Source organism: Haemaphysalis longicornis, unplaced genomic scaffold (assembly GCF_048455015.1).
Source record: "Haemaphysalis longicornis isolate Haplotype H1 unplaced genomic scaffold, Haemaphysalis longicornis Haplotype H1 scaffold_2, whole genome shotgun sequence".
In the NCBI taxonomy this organism is placed as follows: Eukaryota; Metazoa; Arthropoda; class Arachnida; order Ixodida; family Ixodidae; genus Haemaphysalis; species Haemaphysalis longicornis.
This window is the reverse complement of record NW_027526295.1, coordinates 121,146,898-121,174,039: the sequence shown is the minus strand read 5'-3', so window position 1 is coordinate 121,174,039 and position 27,142 is coordinate 121,146,898. Positions and strand designations below refer to the sequence as shown.

Sequence of the window (27,142 nt, the reverse complement as noted above, 5' to 3'; positions counted from 1 at the left end):
ACATGCTCACAGCTGGAGACCACTCGGATGCTGATGAAAATGCGACGGAAGGGTCTGCTCACTGGCACTACCTGTAAGTGTGATCCTGCTTTGTTTAGCTCTAGACAAAATTAGTTAAACAGGAAGTGCTACTTTTGTAACGTTCACTGTTTTTCCCATTGCATTTTGTTGTTTTGCTCTTTGTACCGGTTCTTATGAGTGTGGGGTGTCATAGTAGTGTTACTGGCTTGCCTTGTTAAAGTATTGCCCGATTCTGCCACTTACCCTAAATGGAGATGCACACTTCGAATTCTTCAGATTGCACCCAGTAATGCTTCCATCATGACGTAAAATAATTTTTGTAGAGTTGTTTCTCAAATGTCCAGGCCTGTTCTGGCTGACGATGCCAGACAGGGATGAAATTGCTGTGCATGGCCAGTGCAGACCTGGTGTTGACCCGGTGCTGGGCGCCATGGTTCTCGAGTCCACCTTCCTCGTCTGAATTCATCTTATTTTCCTGGTCATTCAATACAAAGCAGAAACATGGCGCTAGCTGCCTGATGACTGCCACTATTGACGCCATTGCTTCAATGTCTACAGTCCTGCTGCTGCTGTGGCTACTATGCACAGCATCGCCACATCTGTGGCTTTGCACTTTGAATGGTGGCCTGCCCTGATGTGATATTGTTAACTGCTCTTTCCCCCTTAAGGAGTCACTAGTCAGTGAATATGAGAGTGCTGCTGTTGTCTCACAGTGTGAAGGATCTCTCCATGGCTAAGAGTGCCTAGACCTTGAGTGAGGCAGGCATTGGTGACATTGTCGGGTCAGGATTTCTTTCCACTCCCTACCCTTTGTTTGTTACGCAGGCAGTGGACATGCATGTGCTTCACATTATGGCTCGCATTTTAGCCTTTCTCAGTAATCATGCTTTTTGCTGCGCATATATGAAACTGTGTTGTACTTCCACAAATAGGATTGTACGGGCTGCATACCATGCTGGGCATTTTAGTGTGCTGAATGAGTTTGGTGGCTTTGTAGTTAGGCATTGCGTTCCTGCATACGAGGTTGCACAACTGGAATTCCTGGCATGCTGGCTTTTTTTTTTTTATGGGAGCAGATAATTAAGTCTTACACAGTATGGTATGAAGAACATTAAAAAAAATTTCGCTCTAAATTGATTTGTACATCTCAGCTATACTGCACTTTTTAGCAGAGTTGTAGCTTTGTTGTCCAAAGCCCTGCACGGGGCGCCTTAAGTAATCTTGGTGACGGTATTGGTGACACCATGGACCCCGAGTCCCCAAACATAAGTTGTAACCTACCATGACGGTGTGTTTATAGGTGGAGGGTAAGAAACCACAAACGGTGGCGGTCGGAGCCGTGGTCAAGCTCTGGCAGGTGGGCTGCCCGTCTGCCCACCAGGCAGGGAGCTCCGGGACCTCTTCAGCTATCAGGGTAAGGCTCACGAAGAAAGTACCCCCGTCCCCTGCTTTTTTGCTATGCTGTATAGTATTTTCAAGAACCCATCCCAAACATGATCGGTCACTGAAAGGGACCGCACCGAAGCATCCTTGCCACCCTTTCCAACCGTGGCTCTCTTGCAATCTGAGAACTGCCTCCGTTTTTTGATAGTTGAATCTGTAGACAAATCGAAATTCGTCTTTTCAATCCATGTTCGTGGTCCCCAAGTTCCTGGATGGTATCCTTGGCAGGACATACGATGCCAAAAATAACCAGTGAACTGCTAGTATAAGTCAATACACAGCAGCAAGCCACAAATCTCCTGATCAAAACCCACATGGCAGATCTGGATATGTCACACCCCACCGCAGCCTTAAAATTAGCTCGCAGCATGTGATATCTGAGCCAGATCTGCTAAGAGAAACGGAGGCCGACCTTCTGGAAGGCCTGAAGGATCAGGGTGTTACAGCTGTCAGGAGAATCTCCATCCATCGTGACAATGTAGAAATACCAACAAAGCACATAATCTTGACATTCAACAAATCAAAACTTCCTGAACACATCAATGCTGGTTTCATTAGGTGTGGAGTACATCCCTACATACCGAACCCGCGCCACTGCTTCAAGTACAAGCGGTTTGGGCACGGTACAACTTCTTGCCGCTGCAGAATAACCTGAGCGAAATGCGCCGCACAAGACCACCCCACTGAAAGCTGACTCCACCACCTTCACCCGTGCAAACTGCCAGAGGCTGCACGCGGCATGGTCCCCAGGTGTGGGAAGTTCCAACAGGAAAAGATCATAAATGTCAGTCACTGAAAACATCTCCTTCCCAGAGGTGCTTAAGAGGTTCGCCTCTTTGCCTCTGGGGAAGTAAGCCGATGCAGCTTGCCTGGGGGCGGAGCAAATTGTGGTTTTCGGCAGAGACCCAGTACCTAGAGGCTGACTTGGTCCCACCCTTCCGACCCCCCTTCCCCGAGTTGCCTTGGGCAGCCCAACCCGTCACCACTCCGCCTGCTCAGCCAGCAGCGGTTGAGGTGGCAGCAGCCACCGTCGGGACCGATGCCGCTCCGGCCCCTGCTTCCTCACCCTCTTCTTCCACTAGAGGCAGCCGAGGAGATGGACTCGGGGGGGGGGGTCTTGCATCGGCTCCCACCACCACCGTACGGCCAGTGCCACTTATAGCGCTACCGACGCCTTTGGCGGTGGTGGATCAAACGAAGGGCACCCCCAGACATGTGACAAGATGGACATCAGGCCTTTCCTGACTGCAACACAGTGCAAGGAGCAGCCTCCTATGTCCAAGCCAACAGACAGGCCTAAAAAGCACCCCCCCCCCCTTAAGAGAACAAGCCCCAAAAGAAAAAACTTAATACACGCACACATACACACACACACTCCAGTGGCTCTTAAATATAAATCTTGTCTGAGCTATTGCATGCCAATCAGCCAAGTGTGATGTGTCTCCAAGAACGACTCTAAACTCCAAGCACACAAATTTCTTGAATAGTTGCATGGTATTTAGGAAGGACAGGGATGGTGGTGGCACATCCTCAGGTGGTGTGGCTGTCATTGCCCGAAATCCTCGGTGTGCCGCACTGTCCAACCACAGACCATCCTTGAGGCTGTTGCTATTTGAACCATAATCTTCAATATGCTCTCTTTACATCCCTCCTGACTTCCAGCTCTAGATTTCAAGGGTAGATCAATTACCCGAACCTTTCATTCTCATAGGCGACCTGAATGCACATAACTCTCTTTGGGGCTCCTGCCACACGGATGCCCGAGAGCTCCTCATTGAAAAATTCTTAACATTCTCGCAAGCATGCCTTTTCAACCACAAACAGCCTACATACTACAATATAGGGCGCAACACTTATTCACACGTTGACTTAGCTATTGGTTCTGCAGTTCTTTCCATCTCTTGAGTGGTATGTCCCCCTCACGGGGCATTGAGTACTCATGGGGACGGTATTGGCGACACCGTGGACCTCGAGCCCCCACACTCGCGCTTGACCAACCGTGGCATTGAGTCGAAAGGCGGATCGACAGAAGCCTGTAATGGTGGCCGTCAGAGCCTTGGCCAAGTTCCGGCCGACAGGCTCCCTGTCCGTTTACCGGGAAAGGAGCTCCGGTACCTCTCTAGTTATCAGGGTAAGGCTGGAGAAGAAAGCACCCCTTCCCTGCTCTAAACCATTTGGCACGGTATTCTCTAAACACTTCTCTAAACCTGATCGGACCCCAAAGAGGGCCCTCACCAAAGCCATCGTCAAGCCAGTCTCAAACCTTGTGTTTGACAACTCAGAAAACTTCCCACGATTTTTCGTCATGTAATCAGTGAACAAGGAAACACCAATTTGCGCACCTCTTCTAGTGTTTGGGGGAAAAATTTCAGCATGTCACGATTCACAATCTGTCATCCTGGTCTTCTTGAAGTACGTTGGTTGCAGTCTGTGGGCTACATTTTTTGTCTGCTCCCACCTTTCTGATTCGGGCATTGCATTGTCACGCCAATAGCAAACTTGCGGCAGCTGTGGGTGCAGCTATGTAGGGAGGAGAGGAAAGTATGGCTTCAAACAGGGAAAGTGGAAAGCCAGTTCGGTAAAAATAAAGAATGCAGTTAATGCCTTTGTAGCATAAGTAGAAACGTAGAAAATGGTTGTTTCACACATTGCTCTCCCTTTGAGGAGAACCACAATCTGCAGCTTTTAAGGGATAATGGAATATCGCTGTACTCTGTCATCTGCAACTGGCCCATATTTGTTTATTTCAGTACCCTAATGACCTGACAGGTCAGTACGTAGATTAAGGTTTTGTTGGAAATGCAAAATGGCCAGATCAGCGAAAGTACACAGGTCAAAAAGAACTGTCGAAATGTGGTTTCATGAGGAGGAGGAGGAGGAATAAATGTTTATTCCACGAGCGCTGGTGCTGCTGTTAGGGCACCCACCAGGTGGGGGGCGTCCCTAGTCCGGGATGCCCTGGGCTTGGCTGGCAGTCCAGGCCCTCTTCACAAGTATACGCTGGGTCCCAGGGTCTGGACTTTTCAGGCAGGCCACCCACTGCTCGTAAGGGGGGAAAGGGTTGGGGGGTAGGCCTGGGGTTTGTCTGCACTCCCATACTTGGTGGTACAGTAAAACCTCGTTACAAGAGACACTGTTACAAGAGACACTTGGTTAGAAGCAGGGTGTCGAACCGAAAAAAATACCGGTTCGGTTACGGTTCGGGTTCGGGTGAAATAATTTCGTTCCGGTTCAGTTCCGGTTCGACAAAATTATGTGCCGAACCGGTTCGCAAACCGGTTCGGGAGCTTGAACCGGTTCGCGAACCGGTTCGATGAATTGAATTGTCACTGAAATTAGAAAAAAAACATTTAGTAGTTTAAAGCGACAGTAAAGTCAAAACACAAACAAAAATTCAAAATGCTGCTGTTCCCCAAGGGCAGTGGCGCAATTGCAAAGCAAACTTTAAATAATCACGAGATATTAGAAAAACAGATGAAGTGGTGACGATTTACTACCTACTTTCTCGTCCAGACGTTTATGTTGTCCTAGCGACTATTCATAAAGCCACCGCCGAGAGATATGACGGTGGGATATACAGGATGTCCCAGCTATCATGCACCAAGATTTAAAAAACGAGTAAAGGCGTAACTCGAAAGAAACCAGGTGCATAATGTTTGCAGTACTGTGAAGAAGCGGACAGTATTTTTTTCTTTAATGACACTTAACTAATTGTAATTAATTATCTAACTCGAGTAATACTCTCCTAATCACTAAAGTGTCAATGAGGCACTTGAAGGTAACCACGAGGGGCATCTAACTGCGGTATTTTCAGCGATGAACTAATTGCGTACACATTTATTATGACTGATAAAGGAAACCCGCGAAATATGAAAAATACCACGTGACGGCGCCTCCGCGCGCACCGTAAAGCAACGCCCTCAAACAGGCTGCCTCTGAGTTAGCCAGAATGAAATAAACAAAAGAAAGAAAGAAGAAATCGCGACCGAGTTTGTTCCTTATCTGCACACGCGTCCCGGGAATCTTGCTGTTGCTGCTCCTTCCATGCATGCTATTATCAAGGTGATGCGCTGTCTTTTCGGGCGGATAACACGCGAAGCAGTTGCTTTCAATCAGCTTTGTTTGGGGACGCTGCTTTACAATGCGCGCGTAAGCGTCGTCACGTGGTATTTTTCATATTTCGCGGGTTTCCTTAATCAGTCAAAATAAATGAGTACGCAATTAGTTCGTCGCTGAAAATAGCGCAGTTAGATGCCCCTCGTGGTTACCTACAAGTGCCTCATTGACACTTTAGTGATTAGGGAAGTATTTCTCTAGTTAGATAATTAATTACAATCAATTAATTAAGTCTCATTAACGAAAAAATTACTCTCCGCAACTTCACAGTACTGCAAACATTATGCACTAGGTTTTCTTCGAGTTACGCAATTTGTCTTTTTTTAAATTTTGGTGCATGATAGCTGGGACACCCTGTATATTCTGCCCTTTCATTTTTTGTTAAAATCGCAATCGTCACTATGGAATCGCCTATCACGCTTACCTTGAAGCCTTAAATTTAGGTCTGCGTACTGGCGTGTTGAAATATCAGCGCTAATTACCAATGGCGTACATTTTTTTTATTATTTGTAACAAAACAGAACAACCCTACTACAGGCACATAAATACTACCAATGAATTAGATCATTTGGTCACCCTGAATAATTTGTTAGCTGTCACCCTATCTAATGTGTTAGCCACACTTTTGTTAAAAGTAAGCTTTAGTTAACGCTCAGTCACTGCATTATTTCTCTGACCACTGCAATTCCTTTTGCGAAAGCTATACTGGATGTGTGCATTACAATCAGTATGTCATCGTACCGCCTCACCCCCGGCCATCGTTCCGTGTGCTACATTGCGTAATCTTATAACAGATTATGCTGTTACAAAATGAAAGGGAAATTTTACGCGCGGAGCATAAGAAGAACTTTTTTGGGTAGGCGCTCTTTAATTCGTCCACAGCAGTACTCCCCTCTGACCTGCCTCGGTGGCTCAGTGGCTAAGGCACTGCTGAGCGCGAGGTCGCGGGTTCGATTCCCGGCCGAAGCGGCCGCTTTTCTGATGGAGGCGAAAAGCAAAAACGCCCGTGTGTACGAAATTTCGGCGCACGTTAAAGATCCCCAGGTGGTCAAAATTAATTCGAAGCCCTCCACTACGGCGCGCCTCATCGCCTGTGCTGGGTCGGCGCGTTAAACCCCACAATCAAATCAAATCAGTACTCCCCTCCGGATCGAGTAGCAGTAGAAGTAATGTAGCGAGTTGGGCAGTCAGTACAAGTGCACCTTCGAAAAAAAAGCAGATCTGAAAGAGAAAAAACTGCAGAACAAGCAGAAAAGATGATCGCTCGGCGAATGGGACAGTGTGAGGTACCGGCCGTCCTTTCTGCACGTGTCATCTGCTTTATTACTGTTTCTGCTTCCAAGACAAGGTCGAGGACTGCAGTTTCTTGCCAAGAGATTAAGTGCGCACCTTAACAGTTTTCCCTGACATATCTGTTGTTATTTGTACTTGTAAAAAACGGAGCTTGTCCACTGTACTGTCCTCAAAAATGGTCGTGGGTAAGGGACATCGAAGCCACTTGTAGTCAGCATCAAGTGGTTTAGCCACTGAGCCGCTCCTGCGGTCAAATTTGTCAAATATTACAATTTGCAGGTGTCGGACCTTTTAAAGAAATTATGAAATGGAAAAAGTTTGCACACATCGGGCTTTCGCTGCTGCACCCTGGAGCACTCCTGCAGCCTGATTGCTCCACTAAAGTTGCAGCTAGGGAAGGGCAAAGTCGTTTTATATCCCCTGCAAGCTGCGGAGAATGACATTTCCTTTGGTCAGCTTCCACTACGCTCGCGCTTCCAGCAGCAACAGACCATTGCTACATTGGTGCTCATTCATTTCCCTTGTTGTTACATAGAGTGTGATAGTGTTCAATTGTCTGGAGGGGGAAGTGAGCGAGCAGGTACGAAGTTGATGGTACGTGAAAGAAAAAAAAAGCCTGAATTGCATTGACTGTGCAATGTCAACAACAGAGGGTCGAACCGTTTCGGCATGAACCGGTAACCGTTATTTCTTTTTTCGGTTCAGTTCCGGTTCGGGTTCAGCGTGCTCAAAAAATAACGGTTCGGGTTCGGGTTCAGTTCAGGCAAAAATACCGGTTCAGTTCCGGTTTTCGGTTCGGTTCGGTTCCGGTTCGACACCCTGGTTAGAAGAGACATTTTAATGAAAGCGGTTTGGTTGGTTTTCCTATGTTCGCCATGTTAGCAACATTGCATACAAGAGACCTTGGTTACAAGAGACACATTTTTTGGCTCCCTTGAGTGTCTCTTGTAACGAGGTTTTACTGTATAGCGTACCCGGCAAGGGACAGAAATTCATGAAAACTAATGAAAAAGTTCCAAATGGAGGATCCTGAAGGCATTAGAACAAAAAGATGGAAGTTTGGATGCACTTTTCACTTAAAGATGACTAAGGAAGGTGGTCTCAGAAGGAGATGGATCTGTTTTGGACACTCTACTGGCTGCTAGTTTCTCCCAGTCATTTATAAGACAAGAGCTGATGACTGAGAGTCTTTTGCGTGAGAAAGTTGGTTGATGTCGCGATTCATTTGTAGCAAGGTGTGAATAGATGGGAAATTGTGTCCTCGGGAAAATAGGGAAATGTTGCTTTACAATGGGTGGAAGTAAACCAGGTAAGGAAATTTACGGTGCAGGTTAAGACGAGGAGGTCTACAGGGTATGAACACAAAATGAACTGATTGGCATTGTTCTGGACTGACTTGGATAGTTTTGGCAAATTGGGTCAGTGTGGACACCAGACGATTGACGAGTATTCTAGTGGAGACCTGATCTAGCAGTACTAGCGCAAATTATGGCAGGTGCGATCACGTGCGCCTGGTGGGGGCCTCCCTTGTTGGCAGCCTGGCAGCCTCCTGCTTCACGGAGCTGGGACTCCATTCTGTGTGGTGGGAAGAGGGGCAGCACTACTCCTTCCCCTACTACCACTGCCGCTGCGACCACCTGGGCCCCGAGTTCGACTGTTCCCCCTTCGTCGGCAACACCACACTGGCACCCTGTCCCTCCCGCATCCTGGCCCCCACCAGTGACCTTCTGGACCCGTCCGAGGTGAGCCCAGACCTGCCATGACCTCCACGGCTGCAAAGGCTGGAGGCCGAGTCCAAACACAGGGCCTCCCTAGCGTGGTGGCCAAACGTCTGTGTAATTTTTTCTGTCTGTGCAGTAAAAGCTCACAAGAGTGAAGCTTAACGCTGACATTCCCAAGGGGGTATGCCGAGCAATGGTAGCGGTTTTTTGCTTTACAACACATTCTCAGATTTTCCTTGTATTGTGTTCACCGTCTAATAGTGCACACTTGGAGCAAGTTCGTTTAAAGGAGCCATGAAGAGAAAACAAAAGTTTGTTTTATTCGAAAGATTAGGTGTTTCATAGTACCCCAAGCGCTTTCCCGGAAGCAAATGATGCTTTATTCACCGAGAAATAAGGCAATTTAAGCCAAAATTTTAAATCTCCCGCTAAAATTGCACATTTCGTCACGTGAACAATGGCGTCATACGAGCCGGTTCATGAAATAGATACTTAGTATGTCGACTCCATATAGCACGCACACGCGGGAGTCGACCAAGACGGCGGCCATTTTAAAAATACTAGTAAAACCTAGTGCACCTGCAGCCCTAGTCATGGAATCGCCTGATCCGGAGAACAAAACTCTCGCCGAGGAGCTCGGGCTTGCATTTAATAACCTCACACCACTTGAACGCTCAATGCTTCTAAGTGCACGAGCGGCAAGAGTTGTGGGATACGCGATGGACGGGAAAGCGACCATTCCGCGATAGCCACAACAGACGAACGCCCAGCCGTCGGCACCGCTGCCTCGTCAGCCCCGTCGCGACGGACGAATACAGACTGGTACGTATGTGCCGTATTTTCAATTTCAGTAGCAGTATCGCTTATGCCAGTTGGCCGGTGTCACGCGTCACCTCGGTAGAAGAATGGGCTCCGGACACAAAGGGATCAAGCTGAGACGATACTTTAAGGTTTGCAAAGGTATTGCGAACGTAAAACAAAAGGACAATAAAAGTGATGGAAATACCCCTCATACAGAAAAAACCCTAAATAGCTTTCAGTTCATAACTACAACAGAGTCCTCGCGCTCTATCTACATGTTCTTCAAGGCCATTTCCCTACCGCACTTTTTGTTGTTGCGCCGTCCTGGAACCTTGAAGCAGTCGGGTGTCCGTTGTCGCTGGGGCGGTTCCCTGAGTGCAGCGCCGTGAAGATGGTGACGGGGCCAGTGGGACGAAGCCGCTGGTGCGTGTGTGCCCGTGCCCGCCGGTGCTGAAGCCAGCGGAGCAGAGCCGCCGTTGCCCAGGAGCACCCGCGTCAAATGCTTGAGGAGGCCAACGGGGCAGTGCCGCTGGTGCCTTGCGGGTTCCCAGACCTCGGGTCCCGCCTCCTTCGGTCGCCTCGAACCACGATCTCCTCGTCCACCCGCTCGTCGTCTTTCTTCTCGTTCTTTTTCTCCCTTTTCTCCACCAGCTTCCAGAAATTTCTCGCTTCTTATCCCTTCTTCGTCGTCGTCTCCGCCGTCTTCGCACCTTGACTCCTGACATTTGCCCCCGTCTTCAAGAGTTTTTCCTGAAAAACTGCTTCCACGTTTGAGGTCGATGACCCGCCCTCATATCACAAATCCCCGTCAGTCAGTTTCTCACAGCACAGTTCAGCTCAGTCCTAAGCACAACATCTAACACAATAAAGTGTAATCACTGAAAAGTTCACGAAAGTTTCACTTTCCGTGCGCGTTAGTGTAAATTCACAAAAACATTTTCTCTCGGGCATTATGCCAGCAATGCCTAACATACAGACTACTGATTGGTTAATCACGGCACTCCACTCCTAAAATCTGCTGTAGCATTACTTTGTCGTCTATCTAGTGCACTGCTCACTTGCTAATTTAACATATCTTTTTCATTTTGGACATTCAGCAAAATACACTACTACATCACTAATCTACCAATTCACAGTATTCTGCTCAGCTAGGGATTCCTTCTATTCTTACATCCTCGGCAAACTCTATCTCTACGATCTAGACCACCCTGTCTCGAAAAGCCATTGTATTTGCGTCCATAAGCTTGTCCGGCATAATGTCTTTCGACAAGGTACTGTTTTGGGTTGAAACACCCTGTCCCTCGAAACTCTTTCTGTCCTCGCAGTTCTTCAGCCTGTTGACCTGCATCTCCACTTCCCCAGCAAGCTTGGTAACGTCCTTGAGTTGCGCCACGAACTTTAAGCCGACCGTTTGCTGCGCTCTGTACAACCATTACTCGCGATCCCCTTCGTTGTTCTACTTGGTTATAAGATTTTCGTGGTCCACTGCAGGTTTCATCCTTGCTCCGGTATCGATGACCTCCTTGTGCGACTTCATCTTGACAAAAGTTTCTGCCTCGTTGAGAGGGGTTGCCGTATGCCCTGCAGCTCTTACTGTTGTCTGCTCTCCAACCTCGTCGTCTGGTACTTTGGAAATGTCGCCGGCGATCTTCGCAATAAGCTTGTTGACACCAATTTCTCCCAGATGGATCCTTCTTTTGTTGTCGGGTGATTGTCTCGGGTGACCTGTCCAACGCTGGTGCACTTGAATCAGCGAGTTCATGTAGCGATTCCTTTTTCTCAATTGCGGCCATTGCGCGCGCTGTCATAGACATTACCGGGGTTGAAATGATTGCTTTTGTTGTTTCTTTATCCTTTTTCCGTTCTTCATCTGGGCGTCTTCGTTCTCCATTCATATCCGCTAACCTGCTCGTCCATTTCGTGTCAGGGTCATTCACTTCCCTAATGCCTCTCACGTTACCTAGAATCACGTCAAACGGTGGTTCATTTACACATTTCGCTATTAACTCTCCCGTGTAGTAAGGGGTCGAAATTTGAATGATTGCTTCTGGCCAGCACCTTACCGTTCCATCTACAAGAACCACTTGTGCCTCCTTCCCAGTAAACTCGTTTTCCGTGACAAGGCTCCTCCTCACCAATACCGTGTTCGTTCCGGTATCCCGGAGAACTGAAATTCGCTGTCCCCGCAGCTCGCCATCTACAATAGGCATTTGACATCCTTGTGTCGCCCGATCCTCTCCTTCTCTAAGTGTTGTCTCTTTTCCTTTGGTGCTTGTGATTGTCTTTGGCGGGGCTGGGCCGAACTCGTTCGCTTTTATTGCACAAGCTGACGTCTCCTGCTTTTGAAAACGGCATTCTTCTGTTGCATGCCCTGTTCTCTTACACACCTGGCAAGTTGAAGGTGCTTGCCTCGAGTTAGCAACAGTTCGGCAATCAACGGCACGATGCCCTACGCGATCGCAAAGAAAACAACGCGATGGAGCCCTCGGAGTGAACATTCGTGTCGTACTTTTCTGTGCTTCTATGCTCGTCGCCATGCCCTCTTCCTTCACTTTGCCCAAGTTCTTAAGCCTCTGAGCTTCACAGTACTGATCTGCGGCAGTAGTCATCTCTTCAAGGGTCTTTAGGCTGCGCTCCTTCAAAAATACTGCCAACTTGGAATTGCAACACGCAAGAAACTGTTCTGTCACCATTCGCTCACGAAGTTTTTCATGCGTCTTTTCTGTGTTGGACATCTCTAACCACCGGTCAAAGTAACTCATGAGACGCGAAGCAAACTGCTTTCCTGTCTCCGCATCCTCTGGCTTTGCGCTGCGAAATTTCGCGCGGAAACCATCGGCTGTCAGTCTAAATCTTTGCAGCAGTGCTGTCTTTACAGTGTCGTAGTCCATAGACTCTGATGCCGGCATTCTTCCGAAGACACTAAGTGCTTCGCCGACCAGACAGAGACTCAATGCTGTCGCCCACTGACTCTTCTCCCAACCTTGCCCTAGTGCTACTCGTTCGAAGCGATGGAGATAAGCATCGAGGTCATCTCTTTTGTCATCGAAAGGAGCCATGAGTTTTCTTGGGCAAATTTCCGGACTCTTGGACATCTGTGGTACTGGAGATACTGGGGATTGTTCACCACTTTGGTTTAATGCACTGGCATTTGCTAAACGTAGCTTTAACTCGACCAACTCTTTCTCTTGGGCTAGCTTTTCTTTTTCTACATCCGCCATGCGCTTCGCTCTCTCTTCCTCTTCTCGATTCGCGTCTCTCACTGCTGCTCTTTCCTCTCGGCGTCTCTGATTTTCCCTCTCGTACAGGTCCAACATCTCTTCCTTAGTCAACCCCAAGCTACTCGCCAATGTCATTAACTTTTCGAGATCCATCTCTTCCACCACGGTAAACAGGTGACAATGGGGAAAGGGATCCTGGCAGGCTCGCCAATGTTTTTGTCACGCGTCACCTCGGTAGAAGAATGGGCTCCGGACACAAAGGGATCAAGCTGAGACGATACTTTAAGGTTTGCAAAGGTATTGCGAACGTAAAACAAAAGGACAATAAAAGTGATGGAAATACCCCTCATACAGAAAAAAACCCTAAATAGCTTTCAGTTCATAACTACAACAGAGTCCTCGCGCTCTATCTACATGTTCTTCAAGGCCATTTCCCTACCGCACTTTTTGTTGTTGCGTCGTCCTGGAACCTTGAAGCAGTCGGGTGTCCGTTGTCGCTGGGGTGGTTCCCTGAGCGCAGCGCCGTGAAGATGGTGACGGGGCCAGTGGGACGAAGCCGCTGGTGCGTGTGTGCCCGTGCACACCGGTGCTGAAGCCAGCGGAGCGGAGCCGCCGTTGCCCAGGAGCACCCGCGTCAAATGCTTGAGGAGGCCAACGGGGCAGTGCCGCTGGTGCCTTGCGGGTTCCCAGACCTCGGGTCCCGCCTCCTTCGGTCGCCTCGAACCACGATCTCCTCGTCCACCCGCTCGTCGTCTTTCTTCTCGTTCTTTTTCTCCCTTTTCTCCACCAGCTTCCAGAAATTTCTCGCTTCTTATCCCTTCTTCGTCGTCGTCTCCGCCGTCTTCGCACCTTGACTCCTGACAGCCGGTATCGTGTATGTAAAACCGTTCGCTCGAGCTCTCTGCTCCGACCAGAAAGATTCGAGCGTCAATGCGCGGTGTGTACGGCAATTTTTTTCCCCAAGGTCAGAGCGCTTTTGACGAAGTCGGCGACGAGCGCCAGCATGTCCGGGTCCCTGCCGTAATCACTTCCTCTGAAATGAAGCGAGCACACTCGTACTTCCTTTAGCTCTTTCTCCTCCGTTTGCAAAGTTCACAAAACGTAGCCACTTGCTTCGCCGAGGTTCGTCGTTGGGCAGCACATGAAAGGAGATCTCACCGGTGGGGATGTCGCACTCCCTCGACGATTTGCCTGTACTACATGGGCATCTTAAAACACAGCAACGAAATTTCATTGTAAAGTACTCGAACAAACTGAAGTTTTCAGTGGTTGTGAACTGTAAACGAGCTCGTAACGACAGCAGCAAGCCAACACGACCTCCATACCGAAACCTGTGCGACGAGTGGCACCATCTCGTTGCTGCTCTGTGTTCCTTACTCCCCTTGTTTCTATTTTTACCTTTGCTGGTTGGCGATATGACGGCCAACCTCCTGTGAAGGGATTACGATACCAAGCAAGGTCGCGGCTGTGCGTGCTGGGACGGTTCGTTGGCCCCGAAGAGCCTTGTACCCGAAAATTCGTCTGCGCGGCGTTGGCGACGGCGAGATGTCGAGTTCAGCTGGCGGTAGTTTCGTACGCATTGGCATACACGCTTGCGTGTTCGTTCGGAACTTCAACCGTTTACTCCACCGTTCTTTGTCATAAAAAGAATGTGCAGTATGTTTCACGGGCATTTAGCTCGCTATGCAAACTGTAAGCCCTGCCTAACATGCGTTTGCTTTTGCCGGCCTCCGCCAATCGCAGAGCATTCTCGAGTGACATCATAGGTTCTGTTGCGGAAAATGAGCTGGTGGGTCGCATGGTCATTTCCTTTTTTCCTAATTATGTAGCTTATTAGAGCGAAGTTTGCGTTATAAGTGGTGTCGTTATGGTTCTAACGAGGCAATCTTTCGAATGAACCAAGCTTGTGTTTTCTCTTCATGGCTCCTTTAATGTCTGGAGCATTCAAGAGAGGAAAATAAGGATTCCTCAGCTACTTACATCTACTTACACATGCTTTGTAAGGGACAGCCCAGCGATTATTAGAGACTTCTTTACGTATACATTGTGTTTAGTATGAGTTTTTTTTTTTTTTTTTTTTTTTTTGCCTTGTGACACAAATGTCTCTGGTAGGAACACTGGCCAGTGTTCACAGAAAACTTCCCCCGCAGTTGGTGCTCTTTTCCGCGTGCACCTGTTCTTCACATGCACCATACACGAGACACGTTTCAGGCTAATTTGTGTTTCATTTGATGAGGGTGCCAAGCTAACACTGGTTAGCACACTAGCCTCGTGGTGCTGAGCGCGAGGTCGCGGGTTTGATTCTCGGCCGCGGCGGCCGCTTTTCTGATGGAGGCGAAAAGCAAAAACGCCCGTGTGTAATTTCGGCGCACGCTAAAGATCCTCAGGTGTTCAAAATTAATCCGGAGCCCTCCACTATGGCGCGCCTCATCGCATGCGCTGCGTCGGCGCGTTAAACCATACAATCAACAATCACTAGCCTCTTGCTCCTGCAACCTGTCCTGAAATCTGGCACGAATCCACAAGTTTTTATTGTTTTGTCTTACAGCACCAGTCATTTTGATACACAGAGGACAACAGCAGCTACAGCCACTTCTCACATTTTATGAGGCGCCTATTTTTGCTGTGACGGTTTGCTGCGATTTTTGCTTGCAAAACTGCTCACGAATGCTACTTCCAAGGCCTATCTCCAGAGCGAAGTAACTGCTCCGCGAAGGCCGATTGCCATTGACAGAAAATCTGTTTTCCGCTTTCTAACCTACCTGAGCCTTTTTCCGAAAGTGCCGTGAAATAGACTTGCCTTTCTAAAAAAAAAATCTTTTCTGCTTTGTAAGACTGTGAAATAAAATGCAAATAAGACAACTCAGCGAGTTCTGAAGGAATTGTTTTTACAAAACCGCACTAACCGCCCCTGGATTTCCTTATTCTAGCGCAATGAGCTGGTGGGTCTATCTACAGGGAAGAAACAGGCATGTTCCATGGGCATCGGCAGGGGGGTCTAAAAGGGCACTTTCTCTTTCTCCCCGCCTTCTCCCGCTGTGATGCAATGGTTTGCCCCCCCCCCCCCCCCCCCTAAAGACTCAATGCTGCCAAGACTCAAGACGACGTTTGCACCTGGCGGAGAGTCACTTAAACAAGTTCTGAGCGGCCTGTGACGGAGGTTGGGGAACCTGTCCCATGGAGCTCGTGCTTCTTTGGAGACTTGCACGGTGCTGCGCTGGGTGAAGGGACACGTTCGCCCGGGGTTTCCCTTTTACACTCCCGCGCTGTACTGCCATCGCCATCACATGTTTAAAACTAACCACATAGGTGGCAACATCCACCTCTTTTCTTTTTTTTTTTTTTTTTTCTTCAGTGCAATAAAAGAGATTAGAAGCCTACAAACTACACGCGCGCTTGCGAACGTTCTGGAGGTAGCAAAACTCTTTTTACTTGGAAATAATTTTTCTACTAAACAAAATAGCACGACACGCACACTTGCCTTACATTTGTCATTCCTGTGGCATTTATCACTAAAAAAACTCCCACCTCCCCTCGCGGGAACCCCTGTGTAGATGCGACGCATAGGCGGAGCGCCGAAGGGACCGCGTTTTATAGCGCGCATAACGTTGAGGGGACTGCGTAAGCCGGTGCCAGTCGATGACGACGTTGGCGTACTTGTAAAGCGTCGTGGACTCTAGGTGTTTGAGCCAAGCGTGGATGTTGCTTCGCCGGAGAACGGCACACCGGTTATATGCGCAGCGCTCCCGAAGGAGAGGAAACCGCGGAAAAGAGAGTACTGCACATGCGCCGGCCCCAGCGCGTCTGCCGCGGCTATGACGCAACGTGCCGCGGCTTTGACGCAAGACAATCCAACACAATCCACTTTAATCCAATCCAAATCCAATCCAATGTAATCCAATCCAATCCAATCCAATCCAATCCAATGCCCCTCGCGAGAGAGTGTTCGCTATGGGAGAGGAGAGGGGGTGAGCGGCGGAGAGTGCAGCTGGCGCGGCGAGGAGAATGGGGGAGGGGTGGACAACGCCGACGACGACGCCGGAGGGACAAGGCGAGTGAATCAGATGCTCTGCATCTAAAACATTCTTTTGTGAATTCTTGACCGCTTGCGCTTCCGCGTCCAATATTTGCAATATTTGGGCTGGGGACCCGCCGCGGTGGCTCAGTGGCTAAGGCGTTGCGCTGCTGAGCACGAGGTCACGGGTTCGATTCCCGGCCGCGGCGGCTGCTTTTCTGATGGAGGCGAAAAGCAAAAACGCCCGTGTGTACGAGATTTCGGCGCACGTTAAAGATCCCCAGGTGGTCAAAATTAATCCGGAGCCCTCCACTACGGCGCGCCTCATCGCCTGCGCTGCGTCGGCGCGTTAAACCCTACAATCAATCAATCAATCAATATTTGGGCTGGGCCACCGCCACCTCCATCGCTTAGACCTTGATTTGATTTGATTGTGGGGTTTAACGCGCCGACGCAACGCAGGCGATGAGGCGCGCCGTAGTGGAGGGCTCCGGATTAATTTTGACCACCTGGGGATCTTTAACGTGCGCCGAAATCTCGTACACACGGGCGTTTTTGCTTTTCGCCTCCATCAGAAAAGCGGCCGCCGCGGCCGGGAATCGAACCCGCGACCTCGTGCTCAGCAGCGCAACGCCTTAGCCACTGAGCCACCGCGGCGGGTCATCGCTTAGACCTGTCCAATGTTTTGCGACCTAACTAGAGTTGTGGTACATGCAGGTATAAACATTTGTGTGACTTTTGCCTCGCTCGCGAAGTGGATCAAAATCAGCCTCACTCGCGGTAACTAATGCATCCGCATAAATATTCAGTCGTCTTCGCGAAGTGCGAAAGCTAACAAAACTGCTCCTCGTAAACAATACGCTTATTTTTTTCAGTTCCCAAATTAAGTATTTACTTTTGTAGAGCACTTTATTTAGTTTACTCTAACGTAAAACGTTTTCAACAGCATCTGTCTCTGGTGACAGTACAAAACAGTGGTAGATAGGTAACTTTTTCGTGTTTTATTGCGTCATTTAGCTGTGGAAGCTGGCTTATAGCTTTAGATCCCTTTTGTAATTCGATTCTCGATGTGCAGCAAGGCGAAAAATACTGGGCTGATATTCACGAAGCTGTTTGCATGTAATGTAGGGTAAAAATAGTGATTGATCTCCACCCGCCTGCGGTTTATTCCCTTCAAAGAGTATTGTGACAGCCAAGGCACCGGCTAACCAAAGCTTCTTTTAGACATCATTAGAGCAACTAGCTTTGTCAAGCTAGTTACTTGCAATGCCAAGGATTGCTACAGCGGCAGTTATTCTGATGGAAAAATAATTGTCGTACGGTTGACTTTATTTCGACTGATAGCAACGCGATGTCGGAATTGCGCCTAACTCCATTATCCTGGGCAGACGTTAGTGGGAGTTCTTCTGTGGAAATAACAGTGCGAAATGCGACGCTACTACACGCATTTGAAGTTGGCTCTGAGCGGCCGCCAATTCTAGCGCGGCCGCTTCCATTCCATCACGTACGTCACGTCCGGCCGCCGGTAATCACCGCCTTTTTTATTCAGTTTTGGTTCCGAAAACGCCAATGTCATGAGCCGTTTGCGTCACTCGCATTCATGTTTGAAACGTAGTGTTTTGCATTTCGCACTCTTTTTATGTGTACTATTAGCCGACATTATTTTTAGATTGTCGAAAATTTGAGTGCAGTTGGCCTTTAAGAAAACCATGTGTAGCTGCAAATATTGCTAAGGATCCATTTATTATATCAGCTAGTTCGTCATTCGTTGTGGCAGTTATCGGGTTTAACTCTTTCGTTACCACGCCTATTCAAATTGATCACCGGTGATCGATGATTTATGTGGCCTATTTCGACATGTTCTAGTCGTTTCTCGTACACCTAATGCGGCCATTGGTTATTCTAGGCACTGCACTTTTAGAATAAGCTTAATTTTTCCCGCTCCGGCGACATTGAGATTTTTGGCGGCGTTTTTTGCGAGCTGAGGTGCATGTGTTTTTGAGGAAGGGGGCGTGGCTGCTGCACTTGACAAAAAAGGATGAAGATCATGGTTAGGCTGCACTACCATAATATATATATTTTTTTTTTGTCAAAAGGCTTCTGGCAAGTCAGATACCAAATAATGTTGCCAGCTTTGTAATCCGACAGCGTTGACAGGTGATAATTACTTGAAAATGGCCCCAGCTATTTACTAATGATCTTTGGTTTGGACAAAGGGCAGCTTTATTCTCCCAAAGCTTATTTCTGATGGTCCCCCGCATGTCTAGCAAGTGTGCCTGGCATTTTCAACCAGTGTCCAGCAGTTTCGGTTTCGTTTTTGCATTGGGAAATTCATATTTGGTGCTACTACGCAGTTACCCAACCAACAGCTCATTTGCCATGGCGCCTCCGTTGCCCTCTACTGCTCCTCAAAACAAACACGCCGCCCACGCTTCTACATTATCTATGCCTTGCTTCTGCGATAAAAGCTTCCACTGAAAGTCAAACGATAACACGAAGTCGTTGGGTATCAGTTCAGACGAGGAGAACGCTTCCAGTTGGCCTTGAACGCCGCCAGCTATTCACCGGCCAGTTTCGGTTTCATATGAGGGTATTTCCGGAGGTCTAGTCTCACTTCTTAGTAGTACTGTCTATTCTGACAAAGTCTCCAACAGCCTTGTATTTGTTTCTTTTTGAAATTGTTAGGTGGTGCTGCAATGTAGTAGGCTCACAGTGCTGAACTCACTTCATAGCCCGACAGCAGCTTGGTGAAAGCTTGCTGGGCATGATTCTAGCGCATCGTACCTTATTCCTGCAAGCAGGGCTACCATAGTGAGTCAAAACAGGATAATAAACTGCAAATGAAAGTTCTGACTGATAAGTGATCATCAGAACGTCAACAAGCATCCACCAAAGAGTGCTTGCCTTCAATATTGTGCCGGTGATAATCATTGACAAGGTGTTTTTACATCACGTGGAGGCTAATTGTGGCCTTTAATAATGTCGCACCATTAGATTTCTTCTAGAGAACCATCCAAAATAGCAAAATTTGAAATAGTGGTTGGGCTTCACCACATGGCACGGGCACCATGCGGGCTAACATTTTCTTTTATATCTGACAAATTGTACTGCGCAACTCAATATTTTTTCTGGGATGGGTTTTTGAAATGTTCACCTACAAAATGTATATTCTAAATTTTTGCTACTATTGATTTATTATACACAGCTTACTTTTTTTATTTTCTTCGACGCGTGGACAAAAATTTCGTATTCGATAATTTTTTTCGCAATCATTATTTAGGAAAACGTTATTAAAACTGGTGTCGTTGGGAAGCGCGTGGAATAATCTGCATTTTATGTCACTACAATGTGTGACTAACCAATATGTATAGCACAGAAAAAATGTTTTGTTAGACCCCTCAAAATCGGTCAATTTCCCACTGTAACGAAAGAGTTCACGAGCCAAAGGCACACCTAGGCTATGAGCCGTGCCGTATTGGAGGGCTCCGTCTTAGCTTTGACCACCTGGGGATCTTTAACGAGCATTGAAATGTTAACACATGAGCATTTCGCTTTATGCCTCCATCGGAAAAGTAGCTATGGTCAGGACTGAACCCGCGTCCTTGGGCTCGGGAGCACAACACCTCAGCCACTGAGCCACCACGGCGGGTTGTTGTAGCAGTTGTTCAGGCATTGAAAGGTCGACAAGTTAGTCAGTGTTGCTGTCTGTAATGCTGATGTCCATGGTACAAGGCACAGGTGGGGGGCAGCACTTTGGTGGAGATGCATGCGCAATTATACTTGTTTTCCCTATTTGGCCTAATTTTGGCACGAGTCGGGTTTTGAGCTGAGCCAATGTGCTGCAATAAATGTTTCAGAGGGCAAAAGGTAATGAAGAAAGGATGCGGGTTAAATCCCGGCTCCGGTGGCTGCTTTCTTGCCGAAGGGGAAAAGTGAAAACGTGCCCCCGTGTGTTGACATTTTAGGCCAAATGAAAGATTCCGTGGTGGTCAAAATTAATCGGAAGCTATGGCACACCGCAAAGCCCAGGTGTAGCTTCGGCATGTTGAACGCCCACAATTTGACAAAGATAGGGAGAAATGTCAAGGTGTCGCAACGTTTAATACCTGCTAAAATTTTTAGAAGCAGCCACTGATGAAGCGCGGCTTGGAATGTTTGCCATTGTGGTGGACCACGTTTGCGACACTGGCACGTTCTGCCACGTGCAGGCGGGGGCAGCTGCTGCCAACGGCCTGGGTCGACAGCCGTTGCTGCGGTCGGAGATTGGCACGAGCCCGTGGCTGGGGGATCGTCTGCTCCTACCTCCGAATGCGGGCGCCATTGGGTGAGCAGAGCTGCTTCCTCCCTCTTCCTCGACGTGGGCGTGATGGAGAAGTTTGGAGTCGGCTTGGCAATGAGATGTTTATTAAAGCGAAAGCTTTTTTAGTGCGACCGATGGCATCCTGTCTCAAAACTAATGCATTTCCCCACAAACTGGTTGGTCGACGACAAAGCTCTGATGAGATCTCTGGACACACGGCGCATGCGTGAAACCAGGCTTGCATCGCATGAAAGTGATTACTTGAAAATTGCAAAAAAGTAACGGTTCCTGATGAAACAGTACATGCATCGATCGTGAAGAATAGTATACCTCTATCTCATAAATCTTGTATTGGTCTACATTTAGATCAATCGCAGGTGTGTTTACTTGGTGCTAAAAAATGGTCACGTGTGTTCGTTCACTTGCGGATTGAGTCTTTGAGGGCTTGACGATCAATTGGATGCACTTTCAGCAAATGTTGGACACACATTAGCAAAAATTTTGACATGAGCGAGCTTTCGCGCTTCTCTCAACTTTCTTTGGGAAGCGAAAGTTTTTTATTCATGCAATACTGCGGCCTTGTGAGGTCAGAGCAGGAGAGGGGTGCACGCAGTCAGTAGACAGGCATATGGATGCATGATCAACTGGTGAGAATACAGTAACCATACAATGGGTGACTGCAAGGGTGAGGAGTCTGGCAGGACATTGCAATCGGAGACAGATCTAGGGAAGGACGGGTAGGTCAGTACGAGCAAAGAATGGCTTATAGTATCTATTAAGACGAATGAAACACACATATGACACTTAGACTGCGCTTCTAAGTGTCATATTTGTCTTCCTTTCATCTTAACTTCTCATGCAGTTTACCCTTCTTCCAGTACGGACCAACTAGCCCGACAAATCTTAATGCTGTGTATGTCTCTTCGTCTCCTGGTGTAGTTCACTTCTGACGACCTCCTCTCCATGTGCTGTGCAGTAAAATAGAAGCCAAGGTGATATTCCAACACACTTCGAAAATTCTTCGAGTAAATACGGCTTCTGTTCTCTGTAGTGAAGTCTAAAAAACGTCAAGTCTCATGAATGACGAGATCAAGGCAAGAATTGGGAGGGGCCCTTGTTTTTTTGAACCGGTCCCTGAGCACTGTTCATTTCGTTTTGTTTCATTTATTATACTCCTAAGGGCGGCCCGAAGGCATTACATAATGGGGGGGGGGCCCTGGGCGTCTGTTAATTCGGCTCTGACCCAAGGATAACAAAGTGAGGCAACCTCCACTTGAATAGGAAGGGCCAGAGGCAGGACCTCTGAAGCACTAGTTAATGCGCTGTTCGTGTCTATTAAATACTCCGAATTTATTGAATATTGATTTTTGAATCGAAGCAAATTTTCAACAGCCTGCCATTTGAATGAATATTTGAAGCAACTGAATATTCACCCAAGCCTAGATACAATACTTCTGTCCCACAAGGTAGCCACCTATCAGGTGAGCATGCAAGCGTGGGGGCCCCTGGCACGACATTGGTTTAGTTCTGTTGCCTCTGCAACACACTTGAGCTTGGGATACAACCTGTTCCGTGTGGTCTCCCTCGTTTTGTGAGAGTCTATCTGCGTGTTATACTTGTGGAGACTTGTCAGGGTCTAACAATCTCCGGTTTATATCGAGCAGTGGCGCCTCATTTCACTCTTCCCCTCTGTGGCACACGCAGCGGAGGGTTGGACGGGGCCGGAGTCCTTGGAGCTCCCCCGGTGCACGGAGGACACTGGAGCCACGTCTAGTTCCGCGCAGGCCTTGGCACCCAGCCAGGGCATGTTGCCCTCTACTAGAAGCAGGGTATGGTGGCACCCTGCAAAAGGCCTGCTCTCTTGGTTTTGGGTTGGAGGGTGCTGTTACTGTGCTCTCTTCCAAGCTGCAGGCAGTACCATAGAGAGACTCTCTAAGCCGCGCAAATTGGTCGCCTTCAATTCAGGCTTGGAGTTGGAGGAGCACTTCCGTATGTTTTAATCTGAAATCTCACGTGCACGATGATATTTGAGGGCAGTTTTTTGCTGCATATCTTCTTTCCCACGACACTGCTGACCACTGAACTTTAGGAAAAGATCTACCTTTGTGTACTTTTCTTGGCAACAAATGACGGGGTGTCACTTACCACTCAAAAATGAACCCAGCAGAAAATGTTTAGGCTTGAGCTTGCAAACCAGCTATGTATTACTCTATTTTTGGCTGCCGTATAAGTCTCTAACATTTCAGTTTTTTAAAACACAGTGTTTGTCTTTCTGACACTACTAGAGGTGATAAAACAGTACCCTCTGCTACCACCTGTAGTGATTTGGGGATAATCGAATAATTGATGTTTTGTTAATGGAACATCAAAGCTGACGAAAGTTGCAGAAACAGTTATAAAACACTGTTACTTTTTTTTCAAAGGTTAGCCTAAACTGAATGTGTGTGCCCTAAATGATTTCTGGCATCACTTCAACCTGTTAACTTGTTACTCATATTCCTTACGAATGTTGGTTGTTCTTCGAACTTTTTGAAATTTGTAGATGCTCATTGTATAAATAGACTTGTTAAAGCGCTAAGTTTGGCGAGTTGGTTACTGACTAAGGAATTCATCGTACTAGCGAACATTAAGACAGGGACACAGCTAAAGAGAAGACGAAACACACGCTAGAACTTCAACTCAGTTTATGCCACGTAAACAGAGAAAACACCAATAAGTATATGAAATGGGAAGGGGTTATCGTAAAAACATAATGAAACACTAGCGCTCATATCACAGGCCACATTACAGCGCCGGTCCATATCACATAGTGGAAATTTAACCGACATGCGCAAACAGCCTTCATCCTTTGCCCACGCTCAACCACCTTCCCCTATCCAAAATATGGATTTCCTTTGCGTATAGTGCCAAGGACAGTGCGCTGACACATACCGTATTTACACGATTGTAAGACGACCCTTTTTTTCAAATTTGACAATCCGATGTTGGGGGGTCGTCTTAGAATCGAAATCGAACCATGTACCGCTTGCAACGACAAGAGAGACAAGAAATCAGGGGTGCTTCGAGGTGTGAACGGCTTTGCACGCTCATTTCATACATTCTGGCGTCAATAAAAATGATGCACCTTTTGTAAGTTGGACCTAGAGCGACTAAACTCCCACTATCGCGTTCGGAAGTGTACTAAGCAACGTGATATGATAGTGGCTACGTTTGCACCGTGCATTGAATAAAGGGATTCGCTAATACTCATTTTGTTTATTAGAGACCCCGACGATAAAGCCGGTCGTGTTAGAGACGAACAAAATGCTTCGTGAAAGCGAGTAACGCGCTCACGGAAATTGCGAGCGGCTGCTTCCGTCAGCCGCCATGTTGTTTTAATCACGATCGCGCGTGGCTGCTGCCGATTGCTTCGATTGTCATCTCGAATAGTTTCCCGCTCAACCCAAAGCGCATAGTTTTCCGCGTGCTTATACAAAAGCTTTTCTTTTTTTAGCATCTACTGCGCGCATAACGAGTGCCTTTATGACGAGCGCACGGCTCTTGAGGGAGCACCGATAATCGATGGAAGAGCCGCCGTAGGGGGGTATTGGTAGTTGACGGAAGAGCTTCTCTTTGTGATACAATTTTCTAAGCGGGCGCGTCATTTCGTCAGGAAGCCGCGAACTTACGCCAAGCGGGCGTGTGAGGAGAGCCTCCCTGGCTACTGTGTGCGGGTGGGTCCTCTCCGCATGGGCGGCCGTACCACGCGATGCCGTGGTGCGGTCGTTCGCGAAGTGTGGACTCACACTTGACGACGATGTGCTGTGGGACTGCAGCAGCGATGACGGCAGCAGCACCAGCGAGGACGACTCCAGCGACGATGAGTAATCCTCCGCAACCACGTGAATAAATTTCCCTTGTGCAAAATGCGCACGTTTTTTTTTTTTTTTTTTTGAGATGCGATTTTGGGGGGGTCGTCTTACATTCGAGTCGTCTTACAATCGTGTAAATACGGTAATTCCCCCTCTCTTCCTATCAAAAAGGCTTCCACAATTTCTCGGTCGGTTTGGGAGGGTGACCTGTACAGGATGCGCGTCCCGCAGAAATCTGGTGTGCACCCCTTGCACCTACGGCAATGGTCAGCCAGGAGGCCAGCCCCCATCTGCGCATTGACAGCCGCCTGGTGCTCTCTCAGCCTCACATTGAGGCACCTGCCTGTTTGGCCAATGTAGCACTGTTTGCACGACAAGGGGATCCTGTAGACCACCCCCGTCGCGCAATTCACAAACCTGCTTGTATGCCATACGCCACAGCTGGGCTTGGTGCCAGGGTTATTCACCCTACGCACCATTTTTGACAGCCTCTCAGGTGCCAAAAACAGCACGTGTACACCACACTTCCCACCAACCTTTTTCAGGCAGTGGGACACTTGCTGTACATAAGGCAAGGCTACCCGGGAACTCTCTGCCCTTGGCATTGAGAACCGGGCACGTGGTCTGTTTTGAGATCCTTCACAAGGCTCTCTGCCACAGAGGCCACCATTTCAGGTGGAAAAGCTGCCGCTTTCAGTCTTTCCGCTTGCTCCAGCAAGCTAGCCTGCATTCTATGCTGGCAAGACCTGGTAAGCGCCGCCCTCAGAATGTCCTTTTGCAATGCCTCTCTTCACAAGCTTTGAATGGGCTAACTGGTAGGGTAGGATGCCCTTTTTACTACGCGGAGCATACTGCCAACAAGGCTGATCACCCCCAAGGTGCAGGCGCACATCCAGAAACTGCAAGACACCCATCTCCGGCAACTCGTACGTAAACTTCAAACCACCTGCACACTCAGTGAAAACGTCTAGCACATGGGCAACAATGCTATTTCTATCACCAGGCACAACTTCATTCAACACCACAAGATAATCGTCGACATACCGGCAGATCTTCGCAATAGGGCTGCCCTCAAGGCGGCAAGCAATCTGCCGGTCACACTTTGCCTCTCAGGACTGGGGCGATACACGAACCTATGCACACACCCTGTTTTTGCACCATCTGCCTATCTTCAAGCCTGACCACAGTAGATGACAGATAAAAGTCTAGTAAAGCTATTAAGCTACTGGCAGGCATGCCCGCTGAATTCTGGAACGACACAATACCACTAGCATCAATGCTTTCCTGTACAGCGCTTAGCATTCCACCCTTTGGAATGGAGTAATACAGTTCTTCCGCGTCAATGGAAAAGGCAAAAAGGCCGGCCTCCCACTCTTCACGCTCCGAGAAAAAACTAAAGACTTCTTCCGAGTTCGTACCAGAAACGGGTCCCCAAGCTTTAACCCATTCAACTGCTTTTGCAAAAACTTTGAAAGCGCTCCTTGCCAGGAGCCTTTTTCCGTAACAATCGCACGAAAAGGTACAAAATCCTTGTGTGTCTCTGCTGTATAAAACACTTCTAGGGCATCTGCTTTTGCACCCGCAATCTCTTTTCTTAGGTTAGGTAAATTCAGATCGTCACAATGGCGTAGCGCTTCTCTTTTAACCTTAACAGGATTGGCTGGGTTTAACACAAAATTCTTTTTAGGGCGTTCTCAGCCTTTTTTTTTGAACAAGTCTTTTGTCATGACAACAAAACCACCCCCCTTGTTGGACAGCGTCAAAGCCAAGTCATTGTCCCGCAAGAATCCTACAGTGTTGTTCACACGACGACTACACCGCTGCGCTCTCCCACTACCACCCACAAGGCACTCAACCCCTTCCGCTATGCACCGCTCCTTGTTTTTACGATAACCCCTTCAAATTTCATATACTTATTGGTGTTCTTCCTGTTTATGTGGCATAAACTGAGTTGGAGTTCTAGCGTGTGTTTTGTCTTCTCTTTAGCTTTGTCCCCGTCTTAATGTTCGCTAGTACGATGAATTCCTTGGAGTCTTATTGCTGTATAGAAGGAACTTAGATTCGCACTGACATGCTGGCAAAACCATACCAGATCATGCTGTTATAGTCCGCCATCATTAATTAGCTGGATGTTTGTGAGATAGTCTTGATCTCATTGCTGTTACCTTATTTCGCATTGTGCCAACTGAGCCCGTGCTTGATCTGCTATGCAGCAAGTCCTCCGGATGGCCCCAGCTGCCCAGGATTGCGCCGCAGCATCCCAGGGGTGAAGGTTCGCGGAGATGGCTCCACCCTGCCCGGCCTCTGGGCTGTTAACGTTTTATTTTTAGCCGTATTTGTCTGTTGTATTTTTGCGAATT

General features: G+C 48.1%; 1 protein-coding gene across 1 annotated transcript; it reads left to right on the top strand.

Moving 5' to 3' along the window:
- Window positions 1-27,142, top strand: LOC144167348 (uncharacterized). The gene is made up of 6 exons (XM_077696640.1): window positions 1-73; window positions 1,322-1,435; window positions 8,411-8,615; window positions 20,840-20,955; window positions 22,636-22,760; window positions 26,996-27,142. The coding sequence occupies exons 1-5, from the start codon at window positions 3-5 to the stop codon at window positions 22,703-22,705; spliced, it is 576 nt and encodes a 191-aa protein (XP_077552766.1). The 5' UTR covers window positions 1-2; the 3' UTR covers window positions 22,706-22,760; window positions 26,996-27,142.